Source organism: Charadrius vociferus, unplaced genomic scaffold, assembly GCF_000708025.1.
Source record: "Charadrius vociferus isolate BGI_N301 unplaced genomic scaffold, ASM70802v2 scaffold390, whole genome shotgun sequence".
In the NCBI taxonomy this organism is placed as follows: Eukaryota; Metazoa; Chordata; class Aves; order Charadriiformes; family Charadriidae; genus Charadrius; species Charadrius vociferus.
The window spans coordinates 465,522-489,535 of NW_009646433.1; the positions used below are offsets into that span (position 1 = coordinate 465,522).

Below are 24,014 nucleotides of genomic sequence, written 5' to 3' on the forward strand. Positions count from 1 at the left end.
AAGAGATGGAGCCCCCCCCCCATTCTAAAAATTTACCTAGCAATAAGGAATATAAATTTAGCCAAAGTATTTTCCAAGCGTTCAAAAATTTTACGATGCATACAGAAGAGAGAACTGTACCAACACCACAGATTTAGTATATGAATTCCACCAGTTGTGGTTTTAACACAACTTACAAAATGACTGTGTATTGGAAGATACCTGTGGCTTTTCTTAAATGAGCTTTTTGGGAACACCCTGCTGGGTTTCTGCCTGCAAAACACAGTGGAGGCCCTGACTTTAACAGAGTTTATGTTAAAGCTGTCACTGTTTGAAACCAGTATCTGCAAAGGTCTCTTAAGTAATGTGGGGGTAGATGGAGGACAGAGCAGAGCAGAGCGACCTGTTCAGGTTTGCAGGTGGCCTGCTGCTGGCACACAGACAAATATCACTTGTGACTCATCCTGCTTGGTGCTGGCAGCCAGGCACAAGTCAGAGCCGTGCTGGAGTCCCAAAGGTGCTTGGCTTGAACTGGAGCCACGAGGAAAGGATGGGCAAGACAGCTAATGCCCGTCAGCATGAGCAAAGTCACACTCCTGACCAGCTGCAGAGCTGCATTTCTACGAGAAGTAAACCCCACTAAACCAACGCTGATGTTTGAGGCTCCCGTAATCACCTCTGGGGAATGTCTCGGCAGTTCGTCAGGTCACGTCCAACAGTCGCTTATGAAATGAAGAGATATAAGGAAATGCAGTGCGCTCCGGATGAGGTGGATTAATGCTGATGTGCACAGCGACAGCGCATGCACAGACTGTGCCATAGTCACTACCAGGCTATTTTGAATGGACTGCCTCACATCCGGAAGTCCCAAATGAGTAGCCCAATCCCATATATTTGCATTCAAGCCAATTGTTTGGCTGGAAAACAAAGATGTGATTTAGAAGTCGTGGGCATAACAGCCGCGCTGTGTTCCTCACTGCCAGCTGGGGAAACCCACGTGTCTCTTAAGATAGGCTGATTTTTCCCTATTCTGTACTTCGTAAGACTGATACGCAACAAGAGATTCATACTTTTCCTTAGGACCGTTATGACTGATTACCTGACATTTTTATTAATCAGCAGTCTGTCTGGTTACATAGAAAAATAGGTCTGAATAGTAACTGTGCTTTGTAGTTTTCTCCCTCTACCACAAACTCCTGAAAGACTTTGAGGCCACTTAGATAATTTTACAGACTGAAACGATCAGCCTTCTTTTTTATCTTTTATATGAAAGAGAGTTTGATTTATCGGAGCATAAAAAGCAGTTGAATCCAGAAAATTTCTCCTGCATATATTAAGTGGAAAATGTCCACCGTTAAAAATAAAATGCTTACCCTATCTGAATCTTTTGCACAATGTGTCATGTTTCATCATGGAGTAAATGTGCACAGTTGAGTTACGAACCTGTTAAAATAGGGTTTGTCAAGAAAATGCTAACAGAATTTTAACTGAGAGATTGTTAAAATCTTCCAGAGGTTTAATGCCGTCCTACCTGAATGCTTCTGCCGACACAGAGGACATGTAATATGCACCAGTGACATCTAGCGTACAAAAAAAAGAATTAGAGCTCTGTTTGTGTCTTGTGAACCATCATTGCAGATCTTTAGCTGTGAAAAAGGATTTTTGCTCAAATACCCAGAAAATGTTTTGCGGAAGGAATCAAGGACTTAGTTGTGAATATCAGAGAGCATACTAATACAAAGGAAAATTATTATTCAAAACACCGTGGGTTGCTTTTTGTGAGAATGTGGGTCTGTGAGCGAGCAGCCACTGCCCTTTGAAAGTAGTCACACGAAGCCAGTACCATTTCTTCATTCGGGCTGAACTCAGCCTGCATGTTGCGAGATCCAGCTAACAGGTTACGCACACAGATCAGAGCACATCCTTCCCAAAGGTAAAAAAAAAAAAAAACAAAAAAAACAGGGAGAAAAAATGCTTTGACAGTTTATCAGTAAATTAATTTGAGAGGAAACCAATTGTAAGAAATGAACACCCTTTAAGAAATGGTCTTTTAGGAGTGTAATTTCTGTCACATGATCGGAGGAGGGAAATAAAAGCTATTTCTGACTTTAGACATCCAGAATTTATATGCAGAAATCCTTTCTGAATATTTTTAGCTGGTTTTGGTTTTGGGTTGTTTTTTTTTTAATCTTAGCCTTTCTCACTTAGCTTCCTTTCTCCAGGAGAACTGCTATACACGTAAGGGTCTGGGGTTCTGCTCTAGCTAAGGGCCAGCAGGATCCTCCTCCATCCAGAGGGTGCCTCCTACTTCGATCTGTACAGCTGGTTCCTGCTACTTGGCAGCTTGTGAGACTGTCAATCCTCACTTCAAAAGTGATCCAAGAATTTTTGTTTTCCTTTGGAAGTTAAAGCCTTGGCCAATACATTTTTTTTTTTCAAATAAAGCCTTGGCCAAAATATTTTTTTTCAAACTCCTAAAGTAAATTTCGTCAACAAACATACTGTTTGCTGTTAAAAAGTCATCCAACAGAAAACTTTCCGTCCAATGGGAAATGAGGTCATTTGATTAGGATTTGCATTTGGCCACCTGTCTTTAAACTGCCAGTTATCAGATGAGATACTGAACTTCTTCCACTGCATTTGCCTTCTCAGGAACTGTTCCAGTCCTGTGCTTGGTAACTACGTTGTTCCAAGTTCCCCTCGTAGGTGATGCACAGGCGGAAGATGGGCATTATTACAGGTTGCAAGCAGCGACAGCAGCACGTGGTTCCTGGTTAGCTAATACCCTAATTTTGCCTAGGACCTAACTCTGTCTTAACAGTGTGCCTTCTAGGCCCGCTTGAAGACTGTGGTTTTTTGATAGCTGTATCGATGTCCTGTTGTTCCTGTAATTAGTAACATTAGTCGAGATTGTTCTGGTATATGGCAGTGTTTGGAGAACCCCTGAAATTTAAATTACAGTTTATTATAAGCAATTATTGCTTTTCCTTTTAGAAGAGGTGTGAAACTCCAGAAGAAATGGCTTCCTTCTTCTCAAAAAAAGAAAAAAGAGGAGGCGGTTTACAGTAATCTCAGTTGTGACCTCCAATTTGACTTCAAGGAAACGAGTACAGATGACGTAGCATTTTCTAAAATGTTACTGGTTTCCGTGTTACAATTTTCCTGCACCTCTCAGGAATGTTGCTACAGATTCCATCCAAAAATTGTCATGATGGAGAGGATGCTATCAAATAGCCTGAAGCCAGTGAATAAACTCCCTCAAGCACTGTGCCAAATGTTGAGAGGGCACATCCTTCAGCTACTCTGATGTTCACTCCCACTGGAGAGGAGTTCATCTGATCACTGCTGTTCTTCTGTGTTTTCCTCTTGCCATCAAACAGCCCGTGCTGTAAGAGAAAAGTCTTACTCGAGTAGTTCAAGAAGTAGTACCAGCGCTACAGTCTAAGGAAGCAGCAGAGACATGGAGGCCAACTAGACAGAGCAGGTGTGAGAATGAGGTGCAGAATTGATGCAGCAGGTGGGGTCAGGGGGAGGATATTAATAAAAGCATAGTTTTTCCAAATCCCTTTTCTTTTTAATATTGGAAGGGAAGTCAAAAGGGAACAAGCTGTTGGCTATCCTTCCAGCCGAAGAATTTCCCTAAGAAGAAGAGCAAAGTCCTCTAAAAATTACCTGCTTTTAGAGTAGGATCGAGTTGATCTTTAGGCCAGAGTGGTCTTCAGGGATATGCGCAGGAGGGTTAGTTAATCCTCTGCAACAAACCAGTGAAGGAAAAGGCACAAAGCAAGCGGTTTGCCATGCTGCTCTCAATGACATGGAGAACTTTTTGCCCCTAGAAATGAGGATAAGCTTCAGCTCACCTCTCCTTTTCAGTGTTTAAACTGTTATGCTATTAAGTACATTGGAGTTATCACTGACATAGGGATTATGGGGAATTACTAATTGTTAAGCACATAAAGAAGAGGTACGTGCTTTATCAGATCACAGTTATTAACCCGACTATGCAGTAATTCCAACACAGTTAATGAACTTGGCTGTAATAGTTTTCTTTTGTGACATTGAAGGTTCCTGGATGGCAAGCTGCTGGATATCAATAAAGAGTTTCAGCCGTACCTGGGGCAAGGGGGACGCATCCTGGAGATCCGCACCCCAGACGTGGTAGCGAACGTCAAGAAGCAGGCACAAGCCGTAGGCTACACGGAAGGCGCCTTACTTGCTCTGGCCGTCATAATCATCCTTTGCTGTATGCCAGCTATTTTAATAGTTATGGTCAGCTACAGACAGTAAGTACTCCTCCTCCTTTTTGTGGTAGCAATGTTGTAGTAGGTATGCTACATTTCTGAGCAGAACTGCTTTGAAAATTATCCTTCATTACAAGGAAGTTGTTATAAAGGGGAATATTTTTAATTTCCCTCTTGCCTCATTGACCAAGAGTTGGTCAATGCTTGATGTGGGCTGTGTATGAAAAGAGAAAATGCACGGGAAGCGCATCTTGCTCTCTTTCTAAATTTGTGGTGCAGGAACTGTTTTAGAATACGTGCCAAAACACAAGATCAAAAGCCAGAAGTCTGAAACACAAGTGTAGATTCAGAGCTGAATTCCATGCCAAAAAAAAAGAATCAAAAATAAATTTGTGTAGCTCAGGCCAAATAAGAGGATTCAACTTTTTTTGTTTAAATCCTAAAATACTCATAGTTATATTTTTTCCCCAGCTGTATGCTTCTTAATTGCAAATGTTTCATGAAGAATTGATTTTGTGCCATTTTAGCACTATCTAAAGCAGCATACACCAGAGAGAACCTTCATGATATTTTCACTCACCTCTCATAGACTCAAGAGGTTTATGTAATTGGACTAATAGACCAATTAAAGGATCAACATCACTAACAAGTTCCTCTTAACTAAGCCTATTCAGGTCCACCCATATTTAAAATCAATGTATTTGGACTTAAAGGCTGTATATTTATTCTTTAATTTCTTCCCATGAAAGATTTCTAATTCCACGTGCATGCTCTGAGCACTCAAAGAATTACCAATCATTACAGAATCAAAACATAAATAATTCTATGCATCTTCCCCAGTAAATGGCTATATTCAACTTCTCTATATATCGGTCTGTACCTCCATATCTTTCTATCTTCAGTTTAAAATTGGTGAACTAGCTGGAATGCAACATGCCCACATCATGGAAAACCTCTGCTCCACAGGACCATGTAGAAGGAGTTTCCAAAGCACTGCTGGATTTTTGTTTGTTTGTTTGTTTTTATTGTTTGTTTGTTTTGTTTCTACCAAAAATGCTTTGGCATCTGCTCCTTTCATTGCGTTGAGGGCAATGAAGTGTCAGGGCCTCTGCAGACTCCTGCTGCAGTGTTGCATCAGTCTGTGGGAGGAGAGGGCATGGAAGAGCTGATACACATGCATTACAGTAAAGCAGTTACAATCTGAATGCTGCAATAGATGTGGTACAGTACGCCAGGTGAGATTTAAACTTTGCATTTTGCCTTTCAGCACTGCAGTGAGGAGTTAGCCAAGCGCTATGTTAGTCATCATTTAAAAAGCGCATCTTACGTGAAAAACCAGCAGCCTCCCTGAGGGCACTCTCCTTAGTGACATCACAAAAATAGCCAAGGATAGCTATGTCTTGATGGTTACTGCAGATTCTTTGGGTTATATTTAAATCCCAGTTTCTCCAAACAATTTGTGCCAAAGGAATAAGAATTTTAAAGGAGTCTGAAAGAGCTTGACAGATTTCTGCACCATTGGGATGGCAGTGCGTCTCAAAGCTCCTTTACTTCTCCCAAAATTGTATATAAAATTTGCTTCCAGTGAAACTCTACTGAACCAGTTCAACCTACAATTAGTTTGTTATTGTTGTTATCTGAATTGCCTGTTTCTTTAATAGCACTATTTTTCCTTGACATCTGTTAGATTACCAAAAGATTATCAGCTCTTTTAAGAGCTTTAAGGAATCTGCCTAACTTCATTTCATCAAGAAATCACATTTTTGTTGTCTAGAAGTATGACTTGGGGTTGGATTTATAGCAGACCATTGTGAATAAGCTATACTTTTATGAAAAATATATCACTGAAGAGTGCCAAAGAAAATAAAAGGAATTTTAGTGTTAATATCAACAACAAAAGCTATCCTGAGCCTTATGGCTTGTTTTTGCGTTGCAGCCTTTTTTCTCCTTTTCAAAAGGAGTTTCAGTATTTTTCCTGATAACATTCTGGCAAAGTAGGTGCTCCAGTCTGCCACTGAGCGTAGAGATTGTAGTGGGATAAATGTAACTGTCATATTCACAGCACATATAATGGATATATTAAGATTTTTCTCACTGTTAAAACTTTTTCTGTGCAGTAGGTCCATTCTTCAGTGCTTTCCAGATCAGTGATCAGCCTACTAAATGCTGTAAAAATAATAGTTACTGAAAACTCATTTAATTTATAAAATTATCACTGTCAAAATGCAGCTCAGTGCCTACATTTATGACTTGTAAACAAGCCAGAAACTATTATTATTATCTTTTCTATTAAATAGTGTCTTTAAAATACAGTATCCAGTACAACCCCGTTAGGTAACTATAAATAATATATTATTTGCTAATCATGAATGACTGGTATCTTCTAAATAAAACCCAAAATAGTACTCCTTCACTACTGAAGACTTTTTCTATAGCATTCTTGAAGCATGTTAAAATGAGAAAAAAAAATTATGAAAATGCCCTCTTGATAGTCCACCTGTTACAGAAATATCACGAGCTATATTCACATTTTCATGTCTTACTCTTTTCTCTGTGTGTGCGCGTGGCAGGGAGTTATTTTCTGTAAGCCCAAAGCAGTTTCCCCCGCTGTAATTCATGTTTATGCTGACTGCAAAATTGTTTCAAGAGTATCACAAATAGCAGCTAAACACTGTTCAGCGCTGGAAATTATGATTCTTTAAACTTGTCATTAATTCTGTAATTTTATGTGTGGAATAATTAAGTAGCATCTAGTTTATTACTCCCATTAGCTTCACTGTTTAGGACAATTGTTGCAAACAGAATTCATTTAACCTTCCTTTTTATCTCTTTATCTTTTTTTGCATAACAAAACAGATTCAAAGAGTAAGTACTTATTTTCAGCTTCTTTTCTAATAGAAATTGCATAGGAATAGAATTGCATAGGAATACTGACAACATACCAGTCTTTATTTTTAAGAAGAAGGGGTACTTGAGACTCAGTAAGAGTTACTCCCTGTACTCCAGCTTGTTCCTGAACACCATGTATGGCGAGGTTAAGAGTCACTTATATGGCTACTCAGTGGATTTTATTATTGCATGTGAGCACATATTAAAGATACTGTGGTTCAGGACTATTGTGCCTATTTCCTGCAGAGAAAAAAGTAAGTATTTCTGTGTCTGTGGTGTTCCTCAAGCAAGCCAGAGCACATCAGGCTAGAGCACATAGAGAGGCTTCCCTAAAACTGATCAGGTATCGACCACCCTCAAAACCAAAGCGAGGTAGAGCAGTTATGTCACCTCAGTGGCGCTCCTGAAGTTACGCATATGAGGGACCCCAGGTTTTGTTTTCTATATAGAAAATAGAAATTTGTTTCATAGTGAAAATAAGTTTTTCAGGAAGACTGTTCATTAAGACAGAACAGCCAACTCTAATGAGAAAGGAGTTGTAAGTGATAAGCTTTACTAGAGACTTTTTTTGTGTTTCTTGGCACTTGAATGAAGCACTTGACCGAGAGCTTATTCTCTCCACTGTTAGTCCTGGCCGGCCAGAACAGATAGACCTCCTGATGAAAGCAGTGTCAAAGCTAGCACGGACATTTTTTCCTGGGAAATACCTTCAGTGGCAGTGACACACTGCTGGTCAGGAGGTTTCTGTCCAGGGGGAGTTCGGGGATTCCACCGAGAGAGAACACGTAACAGAGAGCTGAAAAAAGCCAGGAAAAGATTATCATATTACTACTTTTCTTTGAAGACGACAAAACGCAGGGATGTTCCGAAAACTGCAGGAAAAAGCATAGATTGCTTTACAGCTTGTCTTATGTTAGGGTATAGAGTGTTTCTGATGAGTATTTCTTCTTCCCTACGTGGCTTACTGAAGGCGACAGGCTGAGTGTGCAAAGACTGCGAGAATCCAGATGGCTTTACCAGCAGGCAAACCAGCAAGCACTGCTGCCAATAACCTCTATGAAGAGCTTGGCGACAGCACCATGTGAGTATTCCTTGTGATACATCAATAAAATTGTCAGTGACCAAAGCTACGATGCACTTTCCAGGGATATCGCTTCATGCAGTCTATGTCAAAAAGGCGATTCTTCACAAAGGGGTCTTTCCCCAGCTGCTCGGGGTTCTCAAACATCCAGAAAATAAATAGGATTACTCTGTAAGCAGAGAAAAAACAATTTAACCTGCTAACGGGGATTTCTTGTAGTGCATGGGGGAATCTCTAACAGGTTTTAAGTTGGCAAAAAGCAAGATTTAGAAAACCAGGTGTTTTTTTCTAGAGGAAGAGCCTACGGCAGGCTCACCAGGGTGAGCCAGGACTGGGCTCCTTCAGTGCCTTTGCAAATCCAGGCCAGCGTGCCACATTTTTCAAAGCTGTTCACTAAACCCATCCAATGAAATTGCTGCCCCAAAGCCCCCATTTGCTATAGTAAAAAATATTCTGTTGGGTAAAGTGAGCGGTTTTGTTCTGAATTCAAAACTGTTTGAATATTGAAATTAAAGGTAAAGGAACTATAAAAATCGAGAAAGCACCGGCAGTTCAATGAATATATCTTTTACCTATTATATGCTTGTAAAATAATAATATTGCAAAGTTGCCTACCTTTTCATGCTTCCATAAATCTGAAGTTTATGGACTCCAATAACAATTTAACTCTCGGTATGAAAATGTTACAGTGGAGAATGGCCAATTAATATTTGTATCCTACTAGGGGGTTTTGTTGATAAGCTTGCCACACTTACTCATCTATGTTTATATTTTAAAGCCAAGGAACGTTGAAGAGCGTAGCATCAATAATATGTTTGGAGGCAGGCAGAGAGAGATCTGCTGGTGTTGTTGAGGATTGCCCAACTTCTACTCTATTTTTAAGCATTATTTGTTTTGCTCAGAAAGTTGAAATTTTCCAGATGCTGTGATTGAGGTTATAAAACATTAAGGAGGCATGACAGAGCGTATCACTGCTGGTTTAACTCCTGGCTATCTGAGCGCAGTCTCTGTTTGAAATAATTCCAGAGCTCGAGCTTTTCTATGTAAATAGAGGAGCTATACTTGAAGCGAGAATAGCTTCTCCTAACTGCTGAATTTCCCCCCCTGCCTTTTGCCTTTGTGCGGTGTTACTGCTTGGGCAGGAAGGGAGGAAAAACGTATATTCAACAGTAGCATATAGTCGCATTTTTGAATGTGAGCGCTTCTGCTTGTGAACCACGTGAGATCACAGCTGTACACACTTACATATACAGTGAGGTGCCCTGCTGGAAAACATTCCTGTTTCTTTTGCATTTAACTAAATTTCTGCTGAAAGTAATGACTTAGTTCTCCTAATTTTACTGGCAGTGATACAAAGCTGATTATCTGTGGGAATCGGATATCCCAATGGATGAATCTGTGTTTTGTACTGATGAATACTTTATGCTAAGCTCAGAACAAGCCTCGGTTTGCTGGGGTTTTACCTGCAAAGATTTTTTTATGGTTTTGTACTGCAACATATAGGTGCAAATTTACAGATTTGCAGTATTGACTTAGAGGCTTAGGTTTATGTTCATTTTGAATAAAATTGGGTTTTATTGCACCAAAAAAAGATGCCGTATTTGGAATATTTTCACTTAGATGCCTTTGCATACAGCTAAGATATATCCATCATGCTAAGGAACTGATTAAACATAACCTAGTAAAAATCCTTACAAGATAAATGAGCATCCTTAGGATTTTAAAGAAAATAACATGCTTCAATGAAAATAATAACAAATTATCTTTTTTTTTCCGGTCAAGTATTTGATTTTAAAGCACTGGTATACCTTAGGAAATTATTATTTGGGAAATACCTTTTATTAACATTTTTCATTATTTTTAGTACAGTATTTTCTGTCTTTCGTTGTCCTAAGACAGTCATCTTTCATTTGCGGTGCTGCCTCGTGTCTTGTTTTCTTAATTTGGTGTTTATAGCAAATGAAATGGAACTAAGCTCTTTAGTTTTAAATCTGCCTTGTCTCATAATTTTCATTTTTCTCTGTCTTTGGATACATAGGCATCAGTAAGTAAGCTCATTTCATTGTCTTAATATTTGTAGCTAGTAGAAACGCTAGTTAATTTTCCTTTCAGTAATTCCCATTAAACCTTGCAGTCTGAAACTCATAATTTATTTGTCCATTGATCAAGTACAGGAAAGACATTTACTGTGAAGTTTCAATACTTCTGTGCTTCTTTATCCTTTTCTTGGAGGTAGAGATGAAGTATGATTGCTGAACTTGAATGGTATTATTTCTAAAGCCAAATAGTCCTACTGCCTTAAAAAAAACAAACAGAACCGCCACTGAGTGCACGCACAGAGGTTTGCTTTCAGTTCATGAACTTGAAATCTCACAATTGGATGCAAGCAAAATCTTTCTTGTCTGCTCTTTACGATTCCTTGCAAGGCAGGTACTTTTTTTTCAATTTACACAAATATGCTTCAAACTGGTGAGCTGATGTTTCTCATTGATTAAAACACCTATACATAAACAGAGAGAGATTGCAGGATGACCTCATACTTGAGAGCCATCCTGTGAAGCAAGGAAGGAACTGAGAAGCTTTTGAAATAATCTGTTCCAGTAGCATCAAGGTTATGTCATCTTGCATGAGCCTTCTACTGGAGGGTTTCCTACAAGTTCAGAATCATTTATTTCTCTCGCCTCTAGATAGACTGAGGGTGCTTGACCAACCTCACAGTATGCTGCTTTAGAATAAAGAATTAGTTTATTATTAGTGTGAAGTCAGTTATTTTCCATACAGTTGTATTCTGCCCAAAGGCAAGCCTTAGGCATAGTGGTTTTTGGAGAACTGCGGTGCTAGGGGAGAGTTTATTCACTGGTATAACCCTTTGTAGCTTTGCTGGGTGCTGTTTGCCAGTGGGAGAGTGATCCCTGCAGTGATTCTTCTCATCCATCCTCTCAGGCCCCTGTCACCATTAGGAAGCTGTAGTTCCTCTGTGTGGGTGATCTTTCAGTCAAAACAGGAAACAAAAGTTAAGAAGCCGATGTGTTTCATTACTAAATGCAGGCCTTTGGGGGACTTTCATATATTAAATAGCTTAGAGGAGATTTAATATCTCTTAATTAACTCCTATCCAGTACCCAGTTATTTAAATTTCTCTTCCAGTTTTGCTAGAGACTGTTTAATTACCAGAGGTTAAATTCCCATTTGTTTTGATTTGGTAATAGTATCTGAGATATGAAAAAACAACATCAAAATAGATGGAAAAATCTCACCACAAGATCTAAAATTTTGTCTTCCAACATTCACGTAGTCATGGAAAATGTAATTTTCCCCCTATTCCTTTGTCAATAAAGCCTAACCCCTTTTTTTATTGAAATTCCAAATACAATTCAAATTTTGGTAGCAGCAAGACTTAGAGTTTTTAACTGATAAGGTTTTTTGAAACTATTGGACGGCTTTAAGTCACTAAAAATAGTTTTATATGATATTTTGATTTGTGCAGAAGGTTTTTTGAAACTATTGGATGGCTTTAAGTCACTAAAAGTTTTATATGATATTTTGATTTGTGCATGTGTAGAAGGCGTTGCTACTCACGCTATACTTCAGCTGCAGTTGCTTAACTGCAGAAAATAAATAGGTTTTAAGTACGGCGTTCAAAATGTGGAGTACCAGCATTAGGCAGAGGTAGTGAAGCTGTAAGTGAACCGTAGAAAAGTGGAATTCAGTCTTTATACCCCGTTTCTACCATAATGTTCCCTTATGCCATTGTGTTCTCACCATAGCCTATCTTACAGATACATATAATATTCCAGAGAGCTTCTTAGAGTAGCTGTCCTTTTTAAGACTGTTTTTTTGTTTTGGTGGGTTTTTTTGCATCCCCATGCTAGACAGCACTTCTGTTCAGTTACAATGAGTTTGTATATGGCAGCAATGGAAATGTATTTTGATTTAATCTCGTTGCTGACGAGGGTAATCTTCTCTTCGAAAGGATAAGAGGTTTGTTTTTCTATCTCACTCTGACATTGGCCAATATCTTAAATTTGTCACAGGTTGGGGGGAAATAAATTTATTTTCAGCCTCAGATGAGCATTATTTAAAATAGGGCTCTAAGGGCACACTTTTCTAGCAGGCAGTTCGGGGATTTTGGTTTTTAAATCCTGTTTATCTTAAAATCTGCTCAGAAGTTTGTGGTATTAAAAATATTTGAAGAAGGTAGGTTAACGAGGCACTCAGAGGTGATAGACAAATTGCAGAAAATGGTGAGACCTCCTACTTTTGGTGTAGAAATTCAATGTAGTCCAACTGCAAGGGTTTTTCATTTGATTTAATGTGGTGCAGAGATGAAATTCAAACACACATTGATACTTCTGCGTCAATATGTGTATCATAAATGCAAGAAGCAGTGCCCAGCTTGGTAATTCTTTAAGAGTCAGTGTCAGGAGAATGGTCCGAGTCTGAGATGCATCTCAGCTGGCTGGCTTCAGCTCCCGTGTGCCACCTCACAGGGACACTACAGGTCTACGCTTAGGTGTGTCTGGGTGCACCTCTGACTCCCCCTGGGGCCACAGTTTCAGGCTCACTGTCAGCTCGCACCACTGTTCTAATTTTGCGTGTGACCTAAGGTCAGTCCTTAAAAAGCAATGCAAGAACCCTTAAAGACTGCCTAATCATACACGTGTTTTATAGAATAGCAGAGTTTTGATGCTCAATTATTATAGAATAGGTTTAAAGTAAAAATCCCTGTGAATATTCTGTGTTGGCTGTGTGCAGTGTCACACAGTGCCACTGCCATTTGAATGATGGAGATGCAATTATACATACATACAGTATACATACCATGAGTCCATATTATCTCAGAGAAATGGTATCGCATAACTATGTAGCATTGATGTTTTGGGTCACTGGGGAGATAGGGTACAGTATTGACTGATACTTGTGAAATCTAAGGGCTTTTTTTAAAGAGGTTAACTTATTTTTGAACTTGCTGAGTACCTGAAAACTTGTTTTAATTTTTCTTCCTCCTCCAAGTCCTTCTCCCTTAAAGAAGATGTAAAAGTAAATGTCTTGCCCAGTAGTCTAGTAAATGTGATCTTTCTGTTGGGTAGTAGTAGCTTGCTAGAAGTAATTTAATGGCTCTGATTCATATCATAAGTTCTTTTTTTTCTCTCTCATAAGTGTCTATGTCCATGCATGTTTCCTCACATGTGATTATCTTCTTTTCTTTCAAGTCTTTTTCTTCTCTACCATTTCCAACAAAGCAGGGGAAAAAAGTCAGTCTTAGAAGAAGGAGACCGTCAGAGAGTTATAAGCAGCTTTGCTTCCCGTGCTATTGAGGCTCACAAGCAATCTAATATCAATGGATCATTGAACAATAATCTCCCCAAATCTTCAAGTAACATTACTTTTTTATCTGATGAGAACCCATTAACTACTCAAAACCCATTATATGTGGAAGGTGTCACTCAAAGTCCCGCTGCTGCTGAGTTTCTACGGAAAAGAAATGATACTCTAGATACTCTTTCTCCTTCAACACTAGTCTTGAGAGATGCCTCTTTGGGAGGCAGTCACCGTGCGTGGACGGTACCAACTCACATTACTAAGAGACACGCGCCTGGTTCTCTGAGTAGGCCAGTTATCATGGACCCCATTCAGTGGCAACAGGAGAGACTCAAAGCAGAGAATGAAGGAACTGAAAATCAGCATAGCAGTGTTGATATTAGCAGTCCGCTATTTCAAAAAATAAGTGGCCCCAAGTTAACTGTAAAAGAGAAGGCCAGACAGTTTGAGCAGCAGGCTTTGCAGGAAATAAAGCAAGTGAAATCTCCTGATGTGAAATCCATCAGATCGCCAACACACAGCATCCGTTTCCAAGAAGGAGAGAATGTGCTAGAGCAGTCTCCTAAAAGTGTGGTTGCTTCTCCTTGCCTTCGCTCTTCTCCTCTGTCCTCTCCAACACCTTGTGCTGAAGTAGTTGAACCGGAGGCCTCCGTGGTCCCCGCTGTAATCATCACTCACCACGACTATCCTGAAGAACTTTCTCCTCCACCAACTCGCAAACCAACTCCTCCGTCTTTTAGGATAAAGAAATCCGTTTGCCAAAGTTTTCTAGCTCCTCACACCAAAGAAGTTATAGAAAGCATTCCAGATCCACCTAAAATTCCCCCACCCCCACCTCCACTGCTGCCACCTCCACCGCCACCACCACTTCCATCCCCTCCTGTATTGCCACCGCATCCTCCACCTCTGCCCACAGTTTCTCTTTCTTCTTCTTCATCTCCTCTTACCACCCGGCACCTCTCTCCTGCCAAGCATTCAAAATCCCCTGCCAAACAGCCAGCTGTACCACCACTGGCCACAGTGCCAGATCCTCCTCCCCGTAGGGAGCTGAAAGGTATTCTTAAAAACATTCAGAATTTAGCGGCGATCGAAAAGTCTGTGGCCAACATGTACAGCCAAATAGACAAAAACCACGTTCTGCCCAAGCACGTTTCTAAGCTCAAACCAGTTGCAACACCAGAGCTGCCAACTCCAGAAGCTGCGGCTGAGCACAACCAGCAGAATGGCAACTTGAGCTGTGTTGTGGAGGAGCTTGAGAAACGCTTTCCGTCTCAGTCGACAGCACTGTAATATTTACGGTTGGATGTTTTCTGCATGTAACATTTTGAGTGAGATGACTCTAATGCAGCACATGGTATCTGCCTCAGACTCTCTAGAAATTCAGACTTTACCCCTTTTTCTGCTGTATATCACTACTTACTCAGTCCTAATCCCAAATTGAGAGACATTGTCTTTCCTGTTCGCTCGGAAATTTGTAATGTATAATAATTCTACAAGTTGTTTTCTCAGAGATACATCTTGTGGTTCTATGATGGAAAACGGTCCATTTTTACCCAGGGATTGGTCATAAAAGGCAGAGGGCTTGATACTGCTTTATGTTAAGCAGCCTTCACTGTAGGTAGTATCAGGAAGCAGAGTGATTTTTCTGCAGCTGTAATTGGAATCTCTTGCTTTGCCCCTAAAATGTACCACCTGGGAGGAATCTCACTGTCAAATATTGGATGTCAAAGAAAGCAAGTACTGGTAGTAAGCAGGCTCCGCAATAGCGAGCCGGAGTTATTGCAGTAATGCATCTTCGTGTTCTGTGGGAGGTGACGCAACGCTCTGCTATGCTGGCATGCTTTCTTTCAGCTTATGTTTGCATCTCAAGTCAGAAGAGTTTTGTCTTCATTTGTCAATAAACCTGGCTGTCTTCCCTCCTGTTACCTATGTTCTGCCTTCCATTGCATTTTTTTATATTGTAACTGCATGTTAAAAGTTTTTATTTTGTAAATTTCTTTAATGTACAAAGCATTTGTTTGGTTTTTATTTTGTATGTGCATGTTGTTGATGTCTCTCTTTAATTTTCATGTCTCTAGTTTGCCATGAGCTTTACAGCTGAAACATCTCGCTTATCTTAAATTGTAATAAAGTCACTCTGATTAGTGTCACCAAGTGAAGATTTTTCAAGTACTTGTAAAAATCCATGTAACATGGATTTCCTTACTGGCTTTTTTGCTCAGTCATCTAAGTCAGACCTTTACATTAAATATGTCAGTTATAGTAAATTAGCTTATCTTTTGAAAAAAATGGGAAGTAAAAGCAGTTTTGGCATTTTAAATGAATGTTAGTTTGGTTCAACTTGCAAGTTTCCTTTTAGTCTTTTGCCAAAATTCAAAATATTTATGTTTAATATGAGTATTTTAAAAAACGTATCGGGAAGGGCTGATATGACATAGTGAAGAAAACCTAAGCCCCCAGTTCAGTATCAAATGTAATCCTGAGCAAAAAGGTAATTACTTATTTATCAGACTGTCTAGAGATACTCAGCTTTTCCATGGTGCTTGGCTTTTTCTCTTTTCTCTTTTTTTTTTTTTAAATCTGCAGTTAGGACATGTGTGGATGCTTCAGTCAGAAACTGCTGAAGGTAGTTTCTCTTTCTTTGTCCCAGAGCCAAAATCCATGAACTCCATTACACAAGTTTCGCTGATACATTAGAATTTTTCTTTCCTTAAAACTCTTGTCGGGCTAGACTGTATTTCCAAGGCACATATAGGAGCTAAATGTATGAGGGGAATGATTATCAATTTTTGCTGTAACAGAATCTGTATCATTTATGAGATGCACACATGTAGAATACCTGCCGATGATGCTAAATTCTCCACGAGTGGCACGACTGCAGCATCAGCAGCAAATTGACAAAGTTCAGCAGCTATTAGGTAGAGAAACTTTTCCGATTTAAGAGCTGGAATGAGAAGATGGCTTACATGTGTACTTGCTTCTGTCCGTCTGCGATGGTCCAGGCATGGAGACAGTGGGACAGTGGAAAGCATGCAGAGCTGCGCATGAGAAATGATTGTGCTAAGCATGGTCAGAGTGGATCAACCCTTAAGACAGAGATCTGAATTTAAGTACCCAAATCCCACTTTAGAGCTTGTAGATCCGTAACAGATGCTTTTGTGAAGTTCATTACATCCCTAGTGAAATACTAGACAAATATAACCTAATTTTGCAGTGTCTAGTGTCATGCAGCAAAGATGCAGGTGTTTAGTAATCCACAGTTTAAACTCCAAAGCTTCTATTTGGCTACAATTATTTGTGGCATTCCTTAAGCAGAAAGAACAGAGATCACACAGGTCCTCCTTTTTAAATATTTCATTTCATCAGTCTCAGAAGTGGGGGGTAATCAGTTCTTCACTAATGGGGAACACCTAGTTTCTCAGTCTGGAAACCTTTATTAAGTTGGAAAGTTTGCGAAACCTAGTTTCGTTTTGCCTGGAATTAACGTAACCTTTGTTCTCCTGCTGGTTTTTTGAATGGCCTTTGTTAAAAAAATCGTTCTATTAGACCGGGAAAGAAACTGTACCAGTAGCATGTATTTTTAACCCACCCCAGGGAAGTTCTGTCCCATTGAGATGTCTGGATGCTCCTGCAGTTCTGCAGCACTGCGAAGTATTTTAACCAATGTATTAGCTGGTAAGAAGTTGAGCATACATAAATGTATTGCCCCTTCTTCAGGTTGTCTAATTTGGTTAATTAGTGTCAGAAGTGACCCTGGATATATCTCTCATCCGTTCATCATCAGCTTGAATGGGTTGAGTTCTGAGCAGGAGCAGAGATTGCAAAGCTGATATCGAGCAGTAGCACATTATTACTCATCTGCCTTCGAGATTCTTTCTCCTCAGTTCCAGCTATGAACTGCAGGAAACCTCAATTTTAAGAGTGAGAGCCAACTGATAAGCAGTTGCCTTCTCTGAGTAGTATCTGTAGTATTTGGGGTTTATGATGCTTTTGCTTTTAATGTGAAAACAGATATAAAGTACGAAATAGTAAATGCCTGCTGGGATGCCAGTAATTGGGAAAATTGTTGCTTTAGGGAAATCACAGTTCCTTTAACCTATGTTAGCAATAGAGACCTGTGAAAGGTTGGTATATTTTGCACATGTAAATTCATTCTTGTTTTATCTTTCACGTTAAGTACCAGCAGCCTACACTAGCTGTCATATTATCCTGCATCATCATAGGCACGATGTCCTTGCTTCCCATTTTGCATTGAAGATTTCTGTCTGATGGACTGCAGTGAAGCCTGGCTGATAATGTTTATCCAGAAGCAATTCCTCCCTCGCTGGAGAGCTTTAATCCCTTCCCAAAAACAAATGATGTTGTTTTGACCTTTGCCTTTTCATCAGAATAGATCCTTGTGCTGTATTGAGTGAATGGGTATTTTTTGTCTTATGGGGGCTTTTTTTTTCTTCTAATCATGGCCACACAAAACTGTACGAGAAGTATAAGCATCTCTCAAAACACAGCATGGTGCTATTTTTAAGAAAGTTGAATTCCAGATTGAATGAGAATTACTTATATTACGCTTTTAATCTGCAATGTAGTGACTACTCGAGAGTAATTAAGATTAATAGGCTTACTTATCCTCTGTGCAACACAAGACCTTCTTTATCTGAAGATTGTAGTAGGCGATATGGAAAGTGAATACAGTGTTCCTCAAGTGGGCTTTGAAAAGTCACAGATCATCTTTTGATGATAAATCTTCATTTCAGTTGTTCATTAGTTTTTTATTATATGGGCAACAGCATTAATTTAATGCTGATAATCAATTCCATGTGTTGAATATTAATAGAAGACTTTATAGATGGTGATATTAAAGAATTAAAAGGACTTCTACTCTGTTCTTTATTATTTGCTCAAGTGTAATTAAAGAATTTCCCTAGACTACTGTCTGTGTACCAGGTTAAGCTCAATGTAATTTTGAGCATTTACCCTTTCCTTCTTAAAAAAAGAAATTTAAAAAAATCCAGGCTTATCCTTAATAATAATGCTAAGACCTAAATTGCTGTTCCTGAGTTTTGTCTAAACCATTTTAACTTTCTGGCACAAAATGTGGAAATAGAGAACTTGATAAACGTAAAGGCATTTGTCACGCATAGGAATGGCTCCAAGAAAATGAATTAAAACAACAACAAAAAAATTCCAATAAGATCAAAAGCACAAAGCCTGTGGCAAAATAATCATAGATAGCAAAAAGAATTTAACTCCCCCCTGCAGAGGAAATGTTAGGAAATATGTAGGTTTAATAATAACGTTGTTACAAGAAATTAGTAATAGAAGCTCCAGGCCAATTTCTAGCAAGTCCCGAGTGGATACAGAAAGTCCAGAAGTAGAAGAGAAACTGTTTCAGTGCTTAAGCAGATGCACGAAATAAGAGTCTCTTTGTAGATGGTCTCAGAGACAACAGAGAAGGTGATCTGTCTTAGGGGAACGCAAAGGAAACCAAACGCAGCACTCACCCCCTTTCCCTTTGCTGTGTTCCACTGGGTGCACTGGCTCTCTGGCTTTTGGGGATTGAGGATTTCTTCTCATTCATTCGCAACCTAAAGCAAGAAAAGATCCCAAAGATTCACTAGCCTTTCTCATGCAATAATTCGTATGTCCAGAGCAAATCTAAAGAAAAACATATTTTGTATTGTAGATATGTATTTCTTTTCTTGCTAGTAATATTTCTAATTACATTATCTTTTCACCTCTCTCCAGAAAGAATGGCAATGTGCATCTTTATATAGTCTCAGAGAAGCATACTAATTTTTTTTTTTCTTTTTCTGACTTCTAGGCGAGGATATGCACAGCAAGAGGTAAGGGTGTTCCCCAATTTTGTTTAAAATATTAATTACATCAGCCTACTTTTCCCATACAGCCTATGTGGTGAAACTCGTTGCTACTGGGTGTTTGAGGCTAGAAATACGAAGTGGTTCAAAAAGTTCACGAGGCATAGATTCACTGGGGGATAGTAACCATCATGGCACAAACGTAACCTCCAGGCTAGGAGATTGCTGCTCGACAAACTGCCAAAACCAGTTTCCCTCTGTGCTTGCTGTGTTTTCTTACGGCACGCCTAATCATCTCCCGCTGCCCACTGTCATGGGCCTGGCGCCGGGCTGCACAGACCTTCTCTGCAACTCATTGTAGTTTGTTGTTCTTCCAGCATCTTTTGCTCCAGCAGTGAAGAACATGGCGAGTTTACTTCAGAAATCTGAATTAACTCATTTAATAATTGGAAAGTTCTACAAAATACATTTCTATCATAAAGGCTGATACTTACTGCTGAGAGCCAGATCAGTTTTACTAATCTTAAGGTGTGCATCTGGAGCCTACTACTCCTTATTCAGTAGTGTTCTACAAATTCCAAGTTTTCTGTTGTTCTGCTGTGATTTTTCCTCCCTTTGTAGAGCTGATTTGTTTCTCTTGATTCAGCTACAGAACTTCCCCCTCTCTCAGGGTTTGGCTTTGGCCCAGAAAGTTGGCTGATATAGTGCCACCAAGTTTTGGGAGGAGTGTGGGGACAATGGCACTGATTTTCCTGAGTAAATCTCATCCCAATTTACAAAACCGCAAGTGATGTGCATCAGTCTGTCATTTGCAGAAAACTGGAGCAGCAGAGTAATTAACAACATGACTACCAAAAATGACCCATGTTTAGCTGTGACATACGTGAGAGGAGCCATATCATCCTGTCCGTCCTTTCTGTGCAGCCTCCTGGGGTCTTTTCCCTCACATCAGCATGTTTTTCTCACTGCATGCCACATACAGAAAGAAATCACACACAAACTGTAAAGAAAACAAGGGAGAGAATCCTTTGCTGCCTTATTGGTATTGTAAATTAATTTGTGGTTGGGAGGTACTCACTTAAAAACCACAGAAGTGTATAAATATAGATAGAGAATGAAAACAATGGTATTGCAGTAGAAATGTAAGAAATCAAATCACTTCAGGTTTTTAATAGCTGAATTACAGACTTTACTGCAGATTCCCATAGATTTGCTTTCTATCTGTCAGGGATAATTTTTTGTCTGCCATTGTGTCCCTGCTGTCTCCAACGTGGACCGCACAATAGTTCTCTTGGGCTCTGACAGAAGTTCTTGAGTTAAATAATTTAGAGAATCACCACATAAACTGGGAATTTGATTTTATATCTGGCAAAAGAAACAGTGGACTGTAAAGTGATTTTACTGCATTAGGTGCTTAGCAGTGGTCTGCTTCTCACCGAGTATGGAAGTATCCAGGTGACTGCCTGAAGGCTCTGAAGGACCTCTGTTTTCAGAATGTCTTCCCAATCTTAACTCAAACACAAATGACCTGCACTTTAATTGTTGCTGCCTAATTAACCCCTTTCTAATTTTCTTTTGTAGCAACAGCAGTTGCTGAGACCTTCTCTTCTCAGACCAGAGGTACCACTGTTTTTCATTTCTAATTATTCTATAACTTTTTTAATGGCTTTTACTTAATTTCCTAATAAAAATTTGCCTGTCTTAGGTAATATTTTTCCCCCTGACTCTTTTAGATGAAAAAGGAAAGTCCTGACATTGTTACCCCATTCATGTTGTTTTAAGTAAATGCCTTAAATTTACTGCTTCTTGGTATTTTCCCCTTGAGCATCTTTTAGTTGCTCCCACAGACTTCATCACCCAGACCAAAAGCTTTCCTAGTTTCTTGTCCGGATTCACAGACAGAGTAATTTCCTTGCTGTCCAACCGCCATCTGTTTTTTCAGATGTCAGTCAACTGATAATTGATTATTGTACCTAGAGATGAACTAAGCAGTTGGCTTGCCAAGGTAATGAAAGCATTAGCACAGTGCTGTGAAGTGCAGAGGCTGCTCTGGATTATAAACCCAATACTTTCTATTTCCAATCTTTTAGGCCCAACATCATTTCCAGAATAAGCAATAGCGCAAACATAGCTTTTGTGAGATGTTCCTATCAATGGTATTTTTGTGGTAGAGAATAGTGATAGTTTCTGCAGTCATTATAAGTAATTACAAGATGCTCTGACACAACTTTAAATTCATTAGACAGGAGAAAAACCTCTAGGAAGCTGTGAGATAGAGACAACATGCAGTCCCTTGCCAAAACCTAAGCCCTGGTGCTCTGTGTCCATACTGCAGTTCAGATGTATTCCACAGAGCAGCCTAATACCAAATAGTGTGTGAAATGAGCTTAAGGACACACTGGCGCTTTTGCAGGATACAGACAAGTACTTGGCTTATTCCGATGCTGCTCATGATTGTTGATGGTTTAGAAAACATTAAAAAAAGACAACGACTGTAAGTGAAATAGCTCTAATTTTTCAACACAGCTTTTTCCTTTGAGGGAGGTGCAAGAAGTGACAGCGTATTTACTGTGTGTCCAGTTTACTAAAAGAGGGTTTTGTACAGGGTAAGTGAGACAAGTGTCCCACACCAGGGCAGGTCTGCATTTAACTGACTTAGAAAAGTCACTCCCTGGGAATACATGAGGGAATGGGTCATTTAAATCTCCTCTTGGCTTCTCATCATGGTTCTTGACAGTTGTCAATGTTCCTGAAATTATTACCATTTTTTATTTTGCTTGTTTGCACTTTAAGACACTGTTTGTGCCTTTTTCATCTGTCATTACTGTGTATAACTTTGCATTCAATCAGTGTTTCTCTTCTGACAGGAGTTAAGTATGGAGTCGGGAATTGATCCAGGGCAGGAATACTATGGGCAAGATTACTACAGTTATGAGCATGGGTATATTTTCATTTTTCCTATATATTTCTGAAAACGCTGCTTTTCCAGGTTGGTGATGTTTATTATTGCAGCATCTAATCTGGAGACTTCCCTTCGCCACAGGATTACTTTAATCTTTGTGTCCACAAAGGCATGTGCTGACAACAAAAGTCTTTTTAAAAGTTAAAGGGGCGTTATGTAACTCCCCGCTTCTTTAGGAATGTAATTATTATGCTTGCAGAGTGTATACCCCATCCATCACGCCAGGTTTGTATTCACTTTTTTTATTTGCATATTTCTGCTGTCTTGGAAAGTAATTTCCATCATCTCCTCCCCTTTTGTGGCTCACCAGCCTGAGTTCAGTGACTGATAATTCTGCTCACAGTTTCCAGCCAGCGTCTGGCCTTTTACCTAGAAAAACATCATCCTGCCTTGTTCCGATAATGCCCATCTGACTGCAAGCACTTCAGAGATTATTGCTGTTCTTACAAGCTTACAGGGATTCTCCAGAACTGATTCCAGGGAACCTGCTCTTTCATTTCGTAATTATAAAAAAGATCCCCCCAAAAATCTGGTACCTGGAAAGAAGGTCACTTGGGGAATTCTTGACTGATCCCCGAGATGTCGCAATTCGGGTTGCCCTGCAGTTGTAACGGGCTTGCAGCCCATTGCAATAGGAAGAGGGTTTGGATTATGTTACCACTAAGGGAAAAAGAATAATATTCGTCCTTCCGTGATGTGAGCGTGTGCATTTGTTGCTGTGTGTGGAGACAAACGTGAACACATTGGTGCACGTTATGAAGAGACAGTGGTGTTTTTGCCAGGTATGAACTGCCTCAGTATGGGAGCCGCCGCCGACTGCTGTCTCCTTCGGGGATGTATGATGAGTATGGGGAAGTCGTGGTGGAGAATGATGGTGGCTACTACTATAGTCCGCATGGATCGACAGCAGAAGAGGTAAGTGCCTCCGGTGTGTTGATTCTGTCTCTGCAACAAGCTGAAGGACCATTAAACCTTGTCAAATGGATTTTGTAATTGATTAGAATATGGTGTTCTGTATAGACCAAATAAGCAGCTCTTGCAATGCTAATCCTTGTTTGCCTTTCTGATGACCAATAAAGTTTGTGTCAGCACCTCTTTCCCTTTTTCTAGAAATAAAAAGGAACTTTAAAGTTTCTTTTAATATCCACATCTATTTTTCCCCTCAATGTAGATTTCTAGTTCAAAGAAAAATCCACATAGCCTTAGGTAATGCCATTTTATATTGTTAACCAAATAGGGTATTACTAATATTCAGTTTATAACTGGTGATTTTCCACTGAGAAAAGCAGTCACCTAAACTCATTTATCATAAAGTTCACAACGGAATGTAAAGAAGTTTTAAAATGTCAGTGGCAGCCAGAAGAAAGTTGATGTAAATGTTCCTTTTTTTAAATCTAATTTTCAGAAATACTGGTCTCTTAATTCATTACATGGATTTTAATTAAATGAGAAGAGATAACATTTCTGAGCCCAGTATTTTTCCCTGTTGTAGAGTAAGGTAGTTGTGCACTTGCAGCTTACTCTAGAAGTAAAACTTTCCCCATAACTTTGGTTAAAAGCTATTCCAAAACAGGTAAGTTAGTTTTGCTTTGGGGAAAAATGTTGCATTTGTTCCTACTGATTATTTTAGGGTACGATTTTTCACAATAACTATCTTTCAAATTGTAATCAAGTTCCATTTTCATAATTTGCAGGGGATGAGTCAAGGCAGAGGTCCTTCAAGC

General features: G+C 39.5%; 1 protein-coding gene across 2 annotated transcripts in view; it reads left to right on the forward strand.

The window, feature by feature from the left end:
• Positions 1-24,014, forward strand: part of PCDH15 (protocadherin-related 15) — a 371,643-nt gene that overhangs the window by 342,041 nt on the left and 5,588 nt on the right. Inside the window, exons 30-36 of one of the 2 annotated variants that reach the window (XM_009881484.1) lie at positions 4,044-4,262; positions 7,077-7,085; positions 8,080-8,190; positions 19,334-19,355; positions 20,910-20,948; positions 22,196-22,269; positions 23,073-23,205. In XM_009881484.1, the coding sequence (XP_009879786.1) occupies positions 4,044-4,262; positions 7,077-7,085; positions 8,080-8,190; positions 19,334-19,355; positions 20,910-20,948; positions 22,196-22,269; positions 23,073-23,205 (607 nt within the window). Of the gene's footprint in view, positions 1-4,043; positions 4,263-7,076; positions 7,086-8,079; positions 8,191-13,403; positions 14,897-19,333; positions 19,356-20,909; positions 20,949-22,195; positions 22,270-23,072; positions 23,206-24,014 lie in introns of those variants that run through there. The other variant, XM_009881476.1, reaches the window with a different exon arrangement.